This window comes from Chiloscyllium punctatum, chromosome 7, assembly GCF_047496795.1.
Source record: "Chiloscyllium punctatum isolate Juve2018m chromosome 7, sChiPun1.3, whole genome shotgun sequence".
Classification (NCBI taxonomy): Eukaryota; Metazoa; Chordata; class Chondrichthyes; order Orectolobiformes; family Hemiscylliidae; genus Chiloscyllium; species Chiloscyllium punctatum.
In genome coordinates, this window is record NC_092745.1 from 91,993,043 (window position 1) to 92,011,523 (window position 18,481).

Below are 18,481 nucleotides of genomic sequence, written 5' to 3' on the forward strand. Positions count from 1 at the left end.
CTGTGGAGTGCAAGGACTGGATGGTGAAAAATGGGCCAGAAAAACTATTGTTTTTATAAAGGTTATTAAAGTCTCAATCAGAAAGTCCATTACGAAAGGATTATGCGTGATTGGGTACTGCTTAAATACTCCAGTTGCCTAATAGGAAAGCTCTTATTTCTGATAAATGTAAATGAAGACTTTAAAATGAATCATCCTTTTTGATTTATGTTATGTACCTCTGGAACTTCAGTGTGTTAGACACTCAGCAACACATTATAGCCTGTAGTTTTCTACAACTGCCATTCCAGTACAAAACTGCCCAAATCAATAAAAGATGGTGGATACTTATATATTAATTTATATAGTTATTCCACTACTTTTGATTATTAAGTCAAATTTGAAATCACTGAGTCATGAACAGTGGCTTAACAAATTTCTCTTCCAAGTAGTTTTGTGGATTTTAATGATAATAAACCAAAGATTCAAATTGTTATTCCACAAATGATTGGAAGAGTTACATGATGTGCATTAATAATTTCACTATTGATTAATGGTAGATGCTTCCCCAGCCTTTATTGAATAGTAGCTTTTGCTAAAAGGATAAACGGGAAAGCTATTAAAACAATGAATTAACCAATATGGACTTCTGTAATTGGAGTTCAGCAAAATCGTGGGAAGTTATATATGTAGGGGCTTGTGGTGAGTTTGGGTTCCACCAGGGCCACTCAGATTCTGATCTCATTACAGCAGTGGTTCACACCTCAAAAAGGAGTTGAATTTGAGAGGTGAAATGAGAGCGACTACTCTTGACAGCAAGGCTGAATTTGACCATGTGTGGCAAGAGGGAGCCCTGATAAAAATGGGATCAGTGGTAATCGGGGGGAATGGTATCTGCTGATTGGAGTCATACTTGGCACAAGCAAAGATGGTTGCAGTTGTTGGAGGTCAGTCACCTCAGTTTCAGGACATCTCCTGAATGCATTCTCAGGGAAGGGTCGTAGGCTGAACTATCTGCAGTTCTTTCATCAATAACTTTCATCAATAACTCAGCACAGAATTGGCAGAATCATCTTTCATCAGTCTGTGCAACAGCATGCTGAAATGCCAAAGCCGTGTACGATGGTAGTAACTCACTTGTGGTGGTTGATTCTGCAGTGTTTAGATTAGATTCCCTACAGTGTGGAAACAGGCCCTTCGGCCCAACCAGTCCACACTGATTCCCAGAATTATGCTACAATTAATACCCAGAAGGGCTTGTACCAGTATACGAGAATGCTGTTTGGGATATCATCAGCCTACTCGATTTTTCAATGGACAATGGAGAACATTTTGCAAGGTCTGCCTCAGGTCACCATTGATCTAGATGATGTTCTAATAACTGGGAAAACTAAAAAGAAATTCTTAAAGAACTTGGACATAGTCCTAAGGGATTTTTCCAAGGCGGGCAAATGCCTAAGAAGGGAAAAATGCATGGTCCGGGCACCTCAATTGACCTACTTGAGCTATAGAGTCACATGATTAGGTTACATCCATTGGAAGATAAAGTGAGGGTGATCAAAGGTGCCCTGGCTCCCTTGTCTGTCCAGGAGCTTATGTCGTTTCTTGAACTGGTATATTATTGTGAAAAGTCCATGCATAACCAAGCATCTTTTGTATCAACTCCTGAAAAAAGGTTAGCCTTGGAAATGGTCGGATTAACAAGCCCATCCTTTAAGATGTTGGCACACTATGATCCCAAGAAAGATCTTGGGCGGCACAGTGGTTAGCACTGCTGCCTCACAGCGCCAGAACTCCGGGTTCAATTCCCGCCTCAGGCGACTCTCTGTGTGGAGTTTGCACGTTCTCCCCGTGTCTGCGTGGGTTTCCTCCGGGTGCTCTGGTTTCCTCCCACACTCCAAAGATGTGCAGGTCAGGTGAATTGGCCATGCTAAATTGCCCGTAGTGTTAGGTAAGGTGTAGATGTAGGGGTATGGGTGGGTTGTGCTTCGGCGGGTGCGGTGTGGACTTGTTGGGCCGAAGGGCCTGTTTCCACACTGTAAGTAATCTAATCTAATCTAATCTAATCTGGTATTGACATGCAATGCCTCCCCATGCACTGTCAGAGTGGTATTGGCTCATGGTTGGCCTTATGGAGAGGAGTGCCAAATAGTATATACATCCAGAACTAATACAGAGCTTAAATATATCCAGATAAATTAACAATCATATTTGGAGACAGGAATTTTCACCAATACCTTTTTATGGATGAAAGTTTATGATAATAATAGACTACAAACCCCTACTTTGTCTGCTTGAAAAGGACAAGGCAGTGTCACCCATAGGACCACTGAATGTGGCTAGAAGCTATGTAAAACTAAGTCCTTATATTTACAAATTGGAACCATGTCTGGGAGGCTAAGTAGCAAATATGAATGCATTGAACCATCTTCCATGAGCAGATACCCTACTGGTAGTACCCTCAGTGGAAGAGTCTGTAATGCTATTACATTTTCTGAACACACTTCTAGTCACAACTGATAATATCAGACTTAGGAAGCAGAAACTTACAGTCCTGTCAAAACTGAAACAACCGGTCGTGATATGGGAAGCTAAAAGTCAGTCACAACTAGAATTGAAACCTCTTTGGACTTGGAGAGACGAGCTCACAGTCAAGTACACCATATTGTTATGGGGAGCAAGAATGATTGTCCTGAGCAAAGGCTGCTGCCAAATACTGGCTGAACTCTAGTAGGACCATCCAGCAGTCTCCAAAATGAAGATGTTATATCTGGTGGCCCAGCTTGAATGCAGATATAGCCGTGTTGGTCGGGCAGTGCCCAGAGTGTTGACGAGGATAAAAATGACCACCAGCAGCTTCCCCACATCTGTGGGAATGGCCTGATAAATCTTGGAGTCAGTTATGCATCAGCTATGCAGGTCCTTCCATGGGCCCAATGACTTTAATCACTGTAGATGCCCACTCAAGGTGGTTGGACATGCATAGAGTTTATTTGTCAAACATGGAGATGTGATAGAAAAGCTGAGCGCATATTTTTCAATACACAGAATCCCTGAAGTTTTGGTCACAGATGACAGGCCATTATTTACCAGCAGGGTGTTTAGGTATATGCTAAAGTTAAATGGGATTTGATATAAGGACCTCTTTATACCACCAATCATCCAATGACTTGGCACAAAGTACAGTCCAAACTTTGAAGAAACAGCTTTACAGCCTCACTTGATTAGAGAAGAAGGAACTGCAGATGCTGGAATCTAAGATAGACAAGCAGGAGGCTGGAAGAACACAGCAAGCCAGGCAACATCAGGAAGTGGAGTAGTCAACATTTTGGGTGTAACCCTTCTGCAGTACTCAGGGTCCTGAAGAAGAGTTACACCTGAAACATTGACTTCTCCTCTTGATGCTGCCTAGCTTGCTCTGTTCTTCCAGTCTTCTGCCTGCCTACAGTCTCACTTGATAGCAAGCTGTCATGGTCCTTATTTGATTACAGAAACACTCCAAATGCAAATACAGAGATAGCAACTCTGCCGAAGCTAATGGGTAGAAGACTCCGCACCAGGTTAAGTCTGATCTTCCTAGACTGGGGGAGGTAAAACAGCATCAGGAATTCCAATGCCAGACACAAGACTCTGCCAAGCAAGAGAGACTGTTTGATACGGTGGACGACCTTTGGTGTAAGAACCATGGAAGTACCCCTGCATGGGTAAGAGGTTGACACGAGGCCAGGACCAGTGACATATAAAATTTGGGTAGGTGTGATGGTCTTGAGCAAATATGTGGACCATACGAAAGCCATGAATTCGCAAACGGTGCATAAGCAAAATGTGGACTGCTCCTCAGAACATTTGGCAAGCCTACAGGAACCTGTGAGTTCACCCTCTCCATCAAATGTTGACAAGTCCTCTGAAACAGAGATGGACATGACCCAAGTACCTGCCTCAATGCTTTTGCTGCTGGAAGAACAGAGTGAAATTCTACTTAGGTGCTCCTGGCTCAAGAGATGCGGTCCCATGCATTACACACCACCAGTATTGAATGTGGAGTCAGAATAACCTGACTCAGTGCTAAAACACTCTGTTTTTCTTCCTTGGATAACCTCCCAAAGTCCTTTGACCTCGTTACACTCACTACATCTCTCCTCCTCGGAGTCCATCAGCTGGGCCTCAATATGAATACTCTGAGTGGACCAAATCAACAGCTGTATTCAGGAAGCCCTGGCTGACAGATGTTATGGACCAGGCCAGACCACGTTAAACTATTTCAAGGAAGTAGCCTAGACCATAACTTTGCTAGTTGTCTAAAGCAGGTGTAAGGTGGATATTCCAGCAGTGATGTAGCTGGTCAAAGCGCATAGTTTCAAACAAAACAGAATTTATTTACAAGATTACTGGATTGAAACTCAAACAAAAGAGAACAGAATATAGAATAACTTAACCTAAATAAAAACCCAACAGATTATCCCAGTTTTTCCAAATACTTACAACAATCCCCATAAACACCTCTTGGCACAAAAGGTAACTTACTAAAACCAAACCAGAGAAAAGCTGAGCTGGGATAACCGGCCACTCATATTTCATTTTTTTTAACTTGAAAGCCTTTTTCCTGAGGCAGTATCTGTTCGCTATAATTAAACTGGCCCTAAAACTCTTCAAACCTAGACCTTTCGGAATCTCTACTTTCACAACTTCTGGGAAAAAAAAGGCTAGGACAGCATATTGTTGTTAAAGGAGCAGTATATTCACACACGTCATAAGAGGAATGTCAGAGATTCTGACGCTCTGAGAGCTGGTTGTGAAGAGGCAATACTAGAGTCAAGAACTATTCATAGGCGAAAGTGAGGACTGCAGATGCTGGAGATCAGAGAGTCAAGATTAGAGTGGTGCTGGAAATGTACTGCAGGTCAGGCAGCATCTGAGAAGCAGGGAAATCAACATTTTGGGCAGGAGCCGTTCATCAAGAATGAGGCTGGAAGCCTCCGGGATGGAGAGATAAGTGGGAAGGGGGTGGGGCTGGGGATAAGGTAGCTAAGAGTGCAACATGTGAATGGAGATATGGATGAAAGTGATAGGTCGGAGAGGAGGGTGGAGTGGATAGGTGGGAAAGAAAATTGACAGGTAGGACAGGTCATGAGAATGATGCTGAGCTGGCAGGTTGGAACTGGGGTAAGGTGGGGGGAGGGGAAATGAGGAAACTGGTGAAGTCCACATTGATGCCCTGGGGATGAAGTGTTCTGAGGCAGAAGATGAGGCGTTCTTCCTCCAGGCATCGGGTGGTGAGGGAGTGGTGGTGGAGGAGGCCCAGGATCTGCATGTCTTCGGCAGAGTGGGAGGGGAGTTGAAATGTTCGGCCACTGGGTGGTGGGGTTTTTGTTCCCTAAAATGTTCTGCAAGAAGGCATCCAGGCTCTCCAACATAAAGGAGACCACATTGGGAGCAATGTATACAATAAATGGCATTTGTGGACATGCAAGTGGAACTTTGGATATAGAGGGATCCTTTGGGGCCTTGGATGGAGGTTATGGGGAAGGTGTGGGCGCAGGTTCTGCAATTCCTGCAGTGGCAGGGGAAGCTGCCAGGATGGGAAGGTGGGTTGTTGGGGGGGCGTGGATCTGAGCAGGTGGTCACGGAGGGAACAGTCTTTTATGCAAAGCGGAGAGGGCTGGGGAGGGAAGTATATCCCTGGTGGTGGGGTCCGTTTGTAGGTGCCGGAAATGTTGGCAGATGATGCGGTTTATGTGAAGGTTGGTGGGTTGGAAGGTGAGGACCAGGGGAGTTCTGCCCTTGTTGCAGTTAGAGGGGTGGGGTTTGAGGGCGGAGGTACGGGACATGGATGAAATGCACACCAAATCGCCTCCTCCTTTAAAGACCATAATTTCCCCTCCCACGGGTTTGAAGATGCCCTCCAACGCATCTCATCCATGTCCCGCACCTCCGCCCACAAACCCCAATCCTCCAACCTCAACAAGGACAGAACCCCCCTGGTCCTCACCTTCCACCCCACCAACCTCCGCAAAAACTGCATCATCAGCCGCCATTTCTGCCACCTACAAATGGGCCCCACTATCAGGGATACATTCCCCTCCCCACTCCTTTCTGCTTTGCGCAAAGACCGTTCCCTGCATGACTAGCTGGTCAGATCCACACCCCCCAACAACCCACTCTCCCCTCCTGGCACCTTCCCCTGCCACTGCAGGAATTGCAAAACCTGCACCCACACCTCCCCCATCATCTCTATCCAAGGCTCCAAAAGACCCATTCACATCCATCAAATTTCACCTGCACTTCCACAATTGTAATTTATTGTATCCGTTGCTCTCGTTATGGTCTCCTTTACATTGGGGAGACTGGATGCCTTCTCGCAGAGCACTTTGGGGAACATCTCCGGGACACCCACACCAATCAACCCCATCGCCCCGTGGCTGAACATTTCAACTCCCCCTCCCACTCTGCCTAGGACATGCAAGTCCTGGGCCTCCTCCACTGCCACTCCAGACACCTGGAGGAAGAACACCTCATCTTCCGCCTCACAACACTTCAACCCCAGGGCATGAATGTAGACTTCACCGGTTTCCTCATTTCCCCTCCCCCCACCTTACCCCAGTTCCAACCTGCCAGCTCAGCACCATTCTCATGACCTGTCCTACCTGCCAATCTTCCTTCCCACCTATCCGCTGCACCCTCCTCTCCGACCTATCACCTTCAAACCCACCTCCATCCACCTATTGCACTCTTAGCTACCTTCTCCCCAAGACCCACCCTCCTCCCACTTATGTCTCCACCCCGGAGGCTCCCAGCCTCATTCCTGATTAAGGGCTCCTGCCTGAAACATTGATTGTCCTGCTTCTTGGATGCTGCCTGACCTGCTGTGCTTTTCCAGCACTACTCTAATCTTGACTCAAGAACTATTCATGTGTAAATAAAGGGTGATTTGATGAAGGGATATCAACCTCTGTGGAGTTATTTCAGATTCTTCATTCTCAAGTAAATCCAAACCGTGAATGTCTTCATTACATCCTCTAGGTGCTGTTATAACTCAAAGCCTTGTGCGAGATTGGCAAGGGTGTCTACAGAGCTGGCAGTTTATGTTGCCATTGTTGATGCTTGGAATGCTTCTGTATCTGCACTTCCTCTGGCCTCACCAGTACAAATGCAATTAAATCCTGATGATGGGCTTTTGCCCGAAACGTCGATTTTCCTGCTCCTCTGATGCTGCCTGACCTGCTGTGCTTTTCCAGCACCACACTAATCTAGACTCTGATCTCCACATCTGCAGTCCTCACTTTCGCCCTGTATTCTGCAATAACCTAATTAACTATGAATATAACTGTGGTCTTATTGTTTTAAATATTTTTGTATTTTTAAAGGTGTGAGAAATGTTGCAGAGTGTTTGGCAAATGCAAAATTGGAAAAGACCCAAGAACAGGCTCAGATCTTACTGGAATTACTAGCACAAGGCAACCCAAAGTATCAATTACAAGTGTACAAAGGATTGATTGCATTATTACCATGCACCTCCCCAAAGGTACAAAAACTGGCTCTTCAAACACTGATGACTTTGCAGGTGAGAAACTACAGTAGTTGCAAGTCTGCATTTCATCACATTTGTTTATTGTATTCCTTTCATTTTAATGATAATAGGAGAAAGTGAGGACTGCAGATGCTGGAGACCAGAATTGAAAAATGTGGTGCTGGAAAAACACAGCAGGCCAGGCAGCGTCCGAGGAGCAGGAGAATCGACGTTTCGGGCATAAGCCCTTCTTCAGGAAGAAGGGCTTATGCCCGAAATGTCGATTCTCCTGCTCCTCGGATGCTGCCTGGCCTGCTGTGTTTTTCCAGCACCACATTTTTCAATTTTACTGATAATAGTTTTATTCCTTTAATGTTGTTCTTCATATCTATTTTAGTCCCATGCATCTCTTTTTGGCCAGAGGGTGAACCAGGCATCCTCTGTTAAGTCTCCTGTATGGTTATGATATGAGGTACAGAACAGGATTCAACAGCATATAATTTAGGGCCATAGTACTCTAGACTATTCTAGGGGAGAAAGAAACAATGGTTAATCTTTTAAACCAATTAAATCTAATGTTTATTGAGGAATAAGTATTGGCCTGAAAATTGAGAGTTTCCTTTTAACTCTGAATTATATCTTGCAATCTTTTACATTGGAGTGTGGATGAGACTTTGGTTTAATGCTTCATCTAATTGACAGTACTTCTGACAATGCTGAGTAATGTTGCATTGCCAAGTCAATTAATTAAGTCTGTAAAAGTAAAGGCGAAACAAGATCTGCAGGGAAATTCACTTCATGCAGCCTCCTGTCCAATTATAGAACAGTATTAGCAGAAATTTGCAGACAGTATCTTTGTACCAAGAAGTAGTACTGAGAAACCAAGAAGTGTTTCCTTTATAAAAAATGTTTAATTTATAAAATAAGCTTTTAAATGTCATCTAGTACTTTTTTTTTGTTCTTGTTTAGCCAGTTGTGAAGATCGTACACCCTTGCATTGTGGAACCACTTTTGAACATCTTGAAAACTGTTCACTATGAAGTGCAATATGAAGGTAAATTACTGTCTGTGTTGGGCTAATATGGGGTTGCAGCTCCAGTTAGATTCCTTGTTTTCTGTTCTGCAATTTTTAGGAGTAAGGTTTTATCTAGAGCCTGTGCTGCTTAAATATTTTAAAAGCAGTTTTGCAGAAACCAAGACCGAACATATTCTTTATCAGGCCAAAACTCAGGTCTATGTTGAAAGATACAAAAACAGAGGTTGCTGGAAAAGCTCAGCAAGTCTGGCAGTATCTGTGAAGAGAAATCAGAGTTAACTTGTCTGGTCCTGTGAATCTTCCTCAGAACTGACGGTTTATATGCAGAAGCTAAAGTGGGAGCAGTGGGTAAGGAGTAAACCATAGCTGGGGATAGAGCCCAAAGAGAGAGAGGAGCTGTTAGACAGGCAAAGGAGTGGATAACAAACTGGCTAGGAGGGTGAGTAGCTGTTAATTGAGACTATTAATGGCTAACAATAAGTAGTGTGTAATGGCAGACTATGTGATAACAAGGCTTGGTGTGTGGAGTTTGGGGCTAGGATATGGGAGAGTTCAAATTATTGAATGATTGACAATCCACAGTCATAGAAAATATTCCTCAAAGATAAAGCTGTAAATGCAGATATTACTGCAAACTTCACAAATTGATGAAATATTTTTTAGAATCCCTACAGTGTGGAAGCACGCCTTTTTGCCCATTGAGTCTACACCGATCTTCCAGACAGCAACACACCCAGACCTATTCTAATATTATTGAACTTTATATAGAGTTAGGAAGGCCACAGGGTCCCAAAGTGGAAAATAAGATATTCTTCCAGCTTGTGCTGAACTGGCCTGAGACAGAGATGTTGGCCAGGGAACAGGGTGGTGTGTTAGTGGCAGGCAACTTGAAGCTCAGGGTTTTTTTTTTGTGGGTAGAACATAGGTGTTCTGCGATGCAGTCACCCAGTCTATGCTTCGATTCCCCAAAGGATAAGGTGGGGAAGTTTTTCTGAGTGGGATGCCCTTTGGAGGGTTGGTGATGACTTGATGGCCTGCTTCCACATTGTAAGGATTCTAAAAAATAATTCATTATTATGATTTCTCTTAATTTTGTGAAGTTTGCAATAACATCTGCATGTTCTGAGTTTATGGTTTTTTTTCTTTGACAATCTGCTATCATGGGAAATATTTCTCAATTGGTTACATTATCCCCAAAAATAAAGAATACAGAAAATGTGATTGGATAAATATTTGGAAAGAAATAAAGCACAGGCTATGGGCAGTGGTCTTAAAAGATCCAAGCTGTATGGCGAAGCAGGGACCAAGACACAGATGTTCCCCTTTAGCAAAACTCAATTTGACTCAAAAACCAAAATTACTGGAGTAATTCAGCAGGTCTGGCACCATCTGGAGAGAAAGCAGAGTTAATGTTTCAAGTTCGGTGACCTTTCTTCCAAACAGCATTAAACGTGTAGCTATTTTAATCAATCTGTTTTGTACATGTTATGACACACCTTCAGGGTAGGTGGAAGTGGAACCTAGAACTTCTAGCTCCGAGGGGGGGGATACTAGCAATGCAACACAAGACCACTTTTCTCCTCCTTTATGAAGAAAATGACATTTAAATTGGCCTGTTCAGATGTATTATGGCACACACAAGAGAAACGTAGAACTTGTACATTCTGACCCAGAAGTAGAGATAGTACCACTCCATCACAAGAGCTCACCTTTTGTTGGGGGAGATATTTTCTAATTAACTTGTTCAGAGATGTTGCTATTACCTACTTTCAGAACCAGTGGGACTTGAACCTGGGCCTCCTGATTCAAGATAAAGATATTACCAAAGTGCCACAAAAATTTCTTGTCTCTGAATCAGCCTATTCAGAGATGTTACTACACACTTTCTGGAGCAGTTGGGTTTGAACCCAGGCCTCCTAGGCCAGAAGTAGGGATAGTATCACTGCATAATAGGCCAAAAACGAAGAGGCAATAGATTAAGGGAGATTGAGATATTTTCTAATCTACCTGCTCTGAGATGTCTTGACACCTTTTGGAGCAGGTTGGACTTGAACCTGGGCTTCACTAGCACTGTGCCACAAGGGACTCCCTCTCTTCATAGATTGTTTTTTGTAAAAAGATGAACTTTCAGACATGCTATGACACACCTCTGGATGAGGTGGGACTTGAACCGAGGCTTTCTGGATCGGAGATCAGGACACTACCACTACACCACAAGACTCCTCCCCCTTTTGTGTTCTTTTTTTCTTACATCCAGAAGGCTCTGACACAATTGAAGATGTTCTCCCACCTCCCCCTCCCACCCCCACCAATAGACAAACAAAATGTTTTTTTCCTTCTGTTAACCACCATCAGTAAATCACCCTTGTTTCCAATCGAATAATTTGCATGCAAAGCTTGTTAAGGGCACTGCAAATCATCAAACTCACTTCTTCTTTTTATAAACACTTAACATCCTTCCTCTGTTTATTGTTTAACTACTTGACATTAATACCCATCACAAGTTTACCATATTCATTTGACATTAAAAAGTGGGACTATTGAATAGCTGTATCAAAGAGCTACACAGGCTGAATGGTCTCATTTTAATGTTTTGACATTCCTATGATTCAATCAAAAATTCAACAGTCAAAAATCTAATTTTATCACAATACCATACAGAATAAGAGTTTTTTTGTGAAACATTGAGGTAATCTTGTGTTACATGTAATGATTATTGTCCTGTAGGAATCGAATTTATCAAGATGCTCCTGAATTATAATGTACGAAAGGCTCTGCTAGAAGGATTAGTTGCGTGTCTTAATCCATCAACAGATGACATAAAGGATCGACCAAAAATTCTTGATGGTAAGAAAGAAATTGCATTGACCCCAAGGTATAACTTTAAAATACCGAATGTGACAAGAGTGCAAATTGCAAAGAGTGGAACCTGGGAGTTTTGTAAAGATGGGAATTTGGTGAAGTGGGAAAATGTGGAACTGCTTTCTTGTTTTCCACCCTACTTCCTCAGATCAATGGAGGCTGGAGCAGACCAAGGCCCAAGAGATAAGCCAATTGATGTCACAGATAAGTGAGTATTTCTCTCTTCTACCTACTGTGACTTGCTTTCAGATTAAGGGCTAAATGGGAGAAGTATTTATAGATTGAAAACTTAAAATCAGTAGTATATAAAAAATAAATAAATTTAATTAAGTAAACTGTACACACAGGGCCAGGCATGTGATGTAGCTAAACCATGTGAGAGCTGGTTGGGCCCCATTGTAGTTTATAGTGATCACATCTATAGCAAGCATCTATTGCTTGAGGAATTTCTGCTCAGTTTATGAGCTGGAGTCTGAACTTTGGACACTGGCACTTAGGGACGTGGAGAGTTATCTGGATGCTATGTTTCAAAAGGCAGACCCATCCCTTAGTTTAGCCATCTTCAATTTAGTCGGTGGAATGACCTACCAATGGAAAGCCACAGCGGCTAGGTTTCTGGCACTGAACGTGGCTCAGAAGAGAAGAGGGAGAATAGGAGTGCAATAGGAAATTCAATTGTGAGAGGAACAGACTGGAGACCCTGTGGTTGTGAGGGAAACTCCCGGGTGTCAGGGTCAGGGATGTTTCTGATCGCATCTATAGGATTTTTAAGGAGGAGGGAGAGCAGCCAGAAGTCATGGTACACATCGGTACCAATGACATCGGTGGGGAAAGGGAGGAGGATCTGAAAAGAGAATATAGGGAGTTAGGTTGGAAACTAGAAAGCAGGACGAGCAGAGTAGTAATCTCAGAATTGCTGCAGGTCCCACATGCTAGTGAGGTTTGGAATAGAGAGCGAGTGCAGATGAACACTTGGCTGCCGGGCTGGTGTAGGAGGGGAAGGCTTCAGATTTGTGGATCATTGGGATACTTCTAGGGAAAGTGGGACCTGTATGAGAAGGACAGGTTGCACCTGAACTCGAAGGACACCAATATCCTCGGGCGAGGTTTGCTAGAGCTCTTTGGGATTGGCAGGGGAGTAGAACCTGAGCTATGGATGAGATGATGGAATAGGTAGGAAACAGCCAGATATAGCTTGCAGAGAGTCTGAGAGGAGGGATGGGCACTTGATAGGGCAAAGGTGCAGTCAGTGTGATGGGTTGAAGTGTAGGTAAAAACAATGACTGCAGATGCTGGAAACCAGATTCTGGATTAGTGGTGCTGGAAGAGCACAGCAGTTCAGGCAGCATCCAAGGAGCAGCGAAATCAACGTTGAAGGGCTTTTGACCGATGGGTTGAAGTGTGTCCATTTTAATAAATGAAATATCAGGAATAAGGGTGACAAACTCAAGGCATGGATCAGCACTTGGAACTATGATGTGGCCATTGCGAAGACTTGGATATCACAGGGGCAGGTATAGTTGTTGGATGTTCGAAGGTTTAGATGTTTCAAAAGGAATAAGGGGTAGGTTAAAGAGGTAGAGGAGTGGCATTGCTAATCAGGGAGAGTATCACAATTGCAGAAAAGGAGCATCCAGGAGGGTTTGTCTACAGAATTAGTATGGGTGGAAGTCAGAAACAGGAAAGGAGTTTTCTACAGAGCACCCAATAGCAACAGAGACATGGAGGACCAGATTGGGAGGCTGATTTTGGAAAACAGGGTTGTTGTCATTGGTGATTTTAACTTCCCTAATATTGATAGGAACCTACTTATTTAAATAGCTTGGATGGAGCAGGTTTTGTTAGGTGTTTCCAGGAAGGGTTCCTGATGCAATATATAGATAGGCTGACTAAAGGGGAGGCCATATTGGATTTGGTGCTTGGCAACAAACTTTGCCAGGTGTCAGATCTCTTGGTGGGAGAGCATTTTGGTGATTGTGATCACAACTCCAAGACCTTAACTATACTCATGGAGAGGGATAGGAGCAAATAGTATGGGAAAGTATTTAATTGGGGGAGGAGGGATTACAATGCTGTTAGGCAGGAACTGGGGTGCCTAGATTAGGAGCAGATGTTCTAAGGGAAATACACAACAAAAATGTGGAGGTTGTTCGGGAAGCACCTGCTGACAGTGCTGGACAGGTTTGCCTCACGAAGGCAAGGAACAGATGATAGGTTGAAAGAACCTTGGATGACAAGGGATGTGGAACATCTAGTCAAGAGGAAGAAGGAAGCTTACTTAAGGTTGAGGACGTGAGGATCGGATAGGGATTTAGAGGGTTAAAAGGTAGTCAGGAAGAACCTGAAAAGTGGACTTGGGAAAGCTAAAAGGGAGCATGGAAAAGCTTTGGTGGGTAGGATTAAGAAAACAACTGAAGGTGTTTTCCTCACTTGTGAGGAACAAGAAGATGGTCAGAGTGAGGGTAGGGCCAATCAAGGATAGTGGAAGGAACTTGCGCCTGGAGTCTGAGGATGTAGGGGAGGTCCTTAATGAGTACTTTGCTTCAGCATTCACTGCTGAGAGGGACCTTGATGGTTCTGAGAAGAGCGTGAAACAGACTGAAATGCTAGAACATGTTGATGTTAGAAAGGAGGATGTGCTGAAAATTTTGAAAAACATAAGGATAGATAATACCCCTGTGCCAGATGGGATATACCCTAGGGTACTACAGGAAGCAAGGGAAGAGATTGCTGCACCTTTGGTGATGATCTTCGAATCCTCACTGTCCACTGGAATAGTGCCAGATGGTTGGAGGGTGGCAAATGTTATTCCCTTGTTCAAGAAAGGAAATAGGGATAATCCTGGGATTAACAGACCAGTCAGTCTTGCGTCTGTGGTGTGCAAAGTATTGGAGAAGATTCTGAGAGACAGGATTTATGATTTCTTGGAAAACCATAATTTGATTAGTGATGGTCAGCATGGCTTTGTGAGGGGCAGGTCATGCCTCACAAACCTTATTGAATTTTTTGAGGATGTGACAAAACACATTGATGCAGGTCGAGCAGTGGATTTGCTATACATAGGTTTTAGCAAGGCATTTGATACGGTTCCCCATGGTAGGCTCATCCAGAAAGGAAAGAGGCAAGAGATACAGGGAAACCTGTCTGTCTGGATGCAGAGTTGGTTGGCCCATAGTAGATGGAAAGTATTTAGCCTTGAACTTGGTGACCCGTGGTGTTCTGCAGTGGTGTTTCTGGGACCTCTGCTCTTTGTGACTTTTATAAATGACTTGGATGAAGAAGTGGAAGGTTGGGATAGTAAGTTTGCAGATGAAATGAAAGTTGGTGGAGTTGTGGATAGTGTGGAGGTTTGTTGTAGGTTGCAACAAGGCATTGACAGTCTGCAGAGCTTGGCTGATAAGTGGCATGGGGATCTCAGCCTGGAAAAGTGTGAAGTCATTCACTTAGGAAGGTCGAATTTGAATGCAAAATGCAGGGTTAAAGGCAGGACTCTTAGCAGTGTGAAGGAACATAGGGAACTTGGGATCCACGTCCATAGATTCCTCAAAGTTGTCTCCCCAGTTGATAGGGTTGTTAAGAAGACTTACGTTTGTGTGGTGTGTTGACTTTCATTAGCTGGAGGATTGGGTTTAGGAGCCACGTGGTTATGCTGCAGCTCTGTAGAGTCCTGGTTAGACCACACTTGGAATATTGTGTTCAGTTCTGGTCACCTCATTATAGGAAAGATGTGGAAGTTTTAGAGAGGTTGCAAAGGAGATTTACCAGGATACTGCCTGGCCTGGAGGGCATTTCTTATGAAGAAAGTTTGATGGAGTTAGGGCTTTTCTTATTGGAGCGAAGAAGGCTGAGAGATGACTTGATGTTGAGAGGCATAGACAGAGTGGATGGCTAGAGACTTTTTCCCATGGTGGACGTGTTTATCACAAGGGGCCATAATTTTAAGGTGATTGGAGGAAGGTTTAGGGGAGATGTTAGAAGTAGGTTCTTTATTACCACTACTGGCAGAGCATTCCACGCACCCACCACTTTGAGTAGAGTAAGATATATTAGGGGCATTTAAGCGATCCTTGGATTGGCACATGGAAGCTAGTAGGATTAAGGCTATCTATGTTAGTCTGATCTTAGCGCAGAATACAAGGCCGGCATAACATTTGAGGGCTGAAGGGCCTGTATTGTTCTATGTTTGGTCAGGGACAGGATAGTGCAACTACAAGTGAGGCAGGTAGAGGGATCCAGAATGTAGCACTGTAGGAACCTCAGTCATTGTCATTGTCCAACAGTTTCAAGATTCTTGCTCCCCGTGAGATCTGTAGAGAGGATGAGCAAACTGACCATAATACAGCGGTGAGGGAGAAAGGAAAAATGTAGTCTTAATCAGAGGTAGTATAGTTAGGGCAAAAGACATTTCTGTCTAACCAGTCCTGACGGTTGCTTTCCCTACTTGTGGTCAGAATATTTCATCCGGGTTGCAAAATAACTTAGTTGGGAATAATCTTCAGATACCCTAACAGTAGTCCACAGAACAAAACTGTATAAACCAGGAAAAATTATATTAATCTTGCCTGATGTAAATATTTGCTTATTTGACTAGATCAATCAAATTGACAAAGGTAGCCTTGAGGGAGAGCTAATAGTGTTTTTGAGATTGTTTCTTGGATCAAGATGTCAGGAAACCAACTTGGCAGGCTATTTTAGTTTTAGTATTGTGTAATGAGATGGGATTAATTAGTCATGATTTGGAGGTGCTGGTGTTGGACTGGGGTGGACAAAGTTAAAATCACACAACACCAGGTTATAGTCCAAAAGGCTGATTTGGAAGCACTAGCTTTCAGAGCACTGCTCCTTCAGGTAGTTGTAGAGTATAAGATTGTAGGACAGAATTTATAGCAAAAGTTTACAGTGTGGTGCAACTGAAATTGTATATTGAAAAAGACCTGGTTGTTTGTTAAGTCTCTCGTCTTTTAGAATGACCATATTGTTTTCAGTTCTTTCATATGTAAATCCCAGAACCTTTTTTAAAGTTACATTCTCAAATGAGCTTTAACAGTAGGTGCCATGTCAGCTCAGATAATGCGTTGTGATTAATTAGTGGTCTCAGAATAAATGATTCTCTAGGGAAGAGTGATTATAACATGCTGGAATTTCGAATTCATTTTGAGGATGAGGAACTTGAATGCCATACTAGTGTTCTGGTGTTAAACAAAGATAATCACATAGGCATGAGGACAGACTTTTGCCCTAGTGGACTATGCAGAAAGACTTAAAAATAGGACAGTTGATGAACAGTAGTAGACATATAAGGAGATATTCAATTTCTCCCAACTAAAATATTTTCTAGAGAGAAAGAAATATTGTAAGTGGAGAAAAAGACATTCATGGCTAAGAAAGGAGTTTAGAAGTAACATCTATGACTATGACAGAGGCAAAAACTGAACTGTATCATATTACAAAGATGAGTGGCAGACTGGAGGTTTCAGAAACTTAAGACTAACAAAGCTACTTAAAATGCTTTAGAAAGAGCAAAGTTTAATTATGAAAGAAGGCTAGCAAAACATAAAAACTACTAACAAAAGCTTTGGTAAGTATATAAAGAAGATGATAGCACCTAAATGTTTAACCCCTAGAGGAACGTTTAACCCTGGGGAGTTAATAGTAGGAACAGAAATGGTAAAGAAGGAATTGAGATTTTGTTGCAGTTACCACAGAAGATGCTGAAATCATCCCATAGAAACAGGTAATGCAGAGATTATAGAAAAGGAGAAACTTAAACTAATTACCATTTTAGGAGAAAAGTGCTGAACAAACTTCTGGGAATAAAGGCATTCAAGTCCCCAGGCTTTGAAGGCCTATGTCCTTCGGTCTAAGGAAGTGGCAGCAGAAATAACTTTGGTTATAATATTCCAAAGTTTCCTGAATTATGGAAAGGTTCCAGTGGAATGGTGAAATGCTAATATAACTCCTTTATTCAAAAAGGGAAGGAGCCAAGAAGGAGGAAACTATGGACAGTTAGTTGTTGGGAAATTGTTGGAATCCATAAAGTGTTGGGACAGTTGGAAAGTCAAATCCAGAGTTAGTATGGTTTTATGAAAGGTAAATTGTGTTTGATTGAAGAAGTCTAGCAAATCAAAGATGTAACAAGCAAAGTGGATAATGAGGGTCTGTAGATGCAGTATATCTGGACTTCCACAGGACATTTGATATGGTGCTGCACAAAAGGTTAATTCACAAGGTAAGTTCGCATGGGGTTATGGGTAATATATTAGCTTGGATGGAGGATCGGCTAACCAACTAGAAGCCAAGCTTCGGGATAATTGGACCTTTTTTCTGGTTGGCAAGCTGTAATTAGTGGGATACTATAGGGTCTGGTCCTCAGGCCCCAACCATTCCAATCTGTATTAATGACTTGGATGCAGGGATAGAAACTACTCTAGCCAGTTTTGCAAATGACACAAATAAGTGGGAAAGTAGGCTGTAATGATGGAATGAACAATTTACAAATGAATATGGATTGATTAGACAAATGGGCCAACATTTGGCAGATGGAGTTTAATGTGGAAAAGTGTGAGGCTATCAATTATCATAGAGGAACACAGCATGGAACACATGGTTTGGTCAAACTCGTCCATGCCAACAGATATCCTAATCCCATTTGCCAGCATGTGTTTATGTACCCATCCAGATGCCTTTAAATGTTGTAATTGTACCCACCTCCACCATCACCTCACACAGCATGTTTCATACATGCACCACCCTCTGCTTGAAAATGTTGTCCCTACAAATGGAAAAGTTTTAAATTATTCCCCTCTCACTTTAAACCAATTCCAGAGATGAAAGGCTTGTCTTAGGAAGAGAGATTGAGCAGTTTAAGCCTATACTCGCGAGAGTTTACAAGCATGAGAGTCCTAACTGAGGTAAGTCTTGAATGAGAGGTCATAATTTTAGGCTTTGGGTGACCGATTTAACGCAGAGATGAGGAGGAATTATTTCTCTCAGAAGGTGGTAAACCTGTGGCTTTCACTATACCAGAATGCCGTGAATGCTAGGACAATTTAAGGAGGAGATAGAAAGATTTTCAATTAGTAAAGAGTTATGTAGAG

At 42.8% G+C, this 18,481-nt stretch overlaps 1 protein-coding gene across 6 annotated transcripts in view; it reads left to right on the top strand.

Annotated features, from left to right (window-relative positions):
* LOC140479932 (armadillo-like helical domain containing protein 1) overlaps nucleotides 1–18,481 on the top strand; it is a 63,301-nt gene that overhangs the window by 17,130 nt on the left and 27,690 nt on the right. For 4 of the 6 annotated variants that reach the window (XM_072574330.1, XM_072574329.1, XM_072574333.1 and 1 more), the window contains 4 exons: nucleotides 7,344–7,540; nucleotides 8,456–8,540; nucleotides 11,250–11,369; nucleotides 11,533–11,592. In XM_072574330.1, coding sequence (XP_072430431.1) covers nucleotides 7,344–7,540; nucleotides 8,456–8,540; nucleotides 11,250–11,369; nucleotides 11,533–11,592 — 462 coding nt within the window. The remainder of the gene's footprint in view (nucleotides 1–7,343; nucleotides 7,541–8,455; nucleotides 8,541–11,249; nucleotides 11,370–11,532; nucleotides 11,593–18,481) is intronic. The other 2 variants (XM_072574334.1, XM_072574335.1) reach the window with 1 other exon arrangement.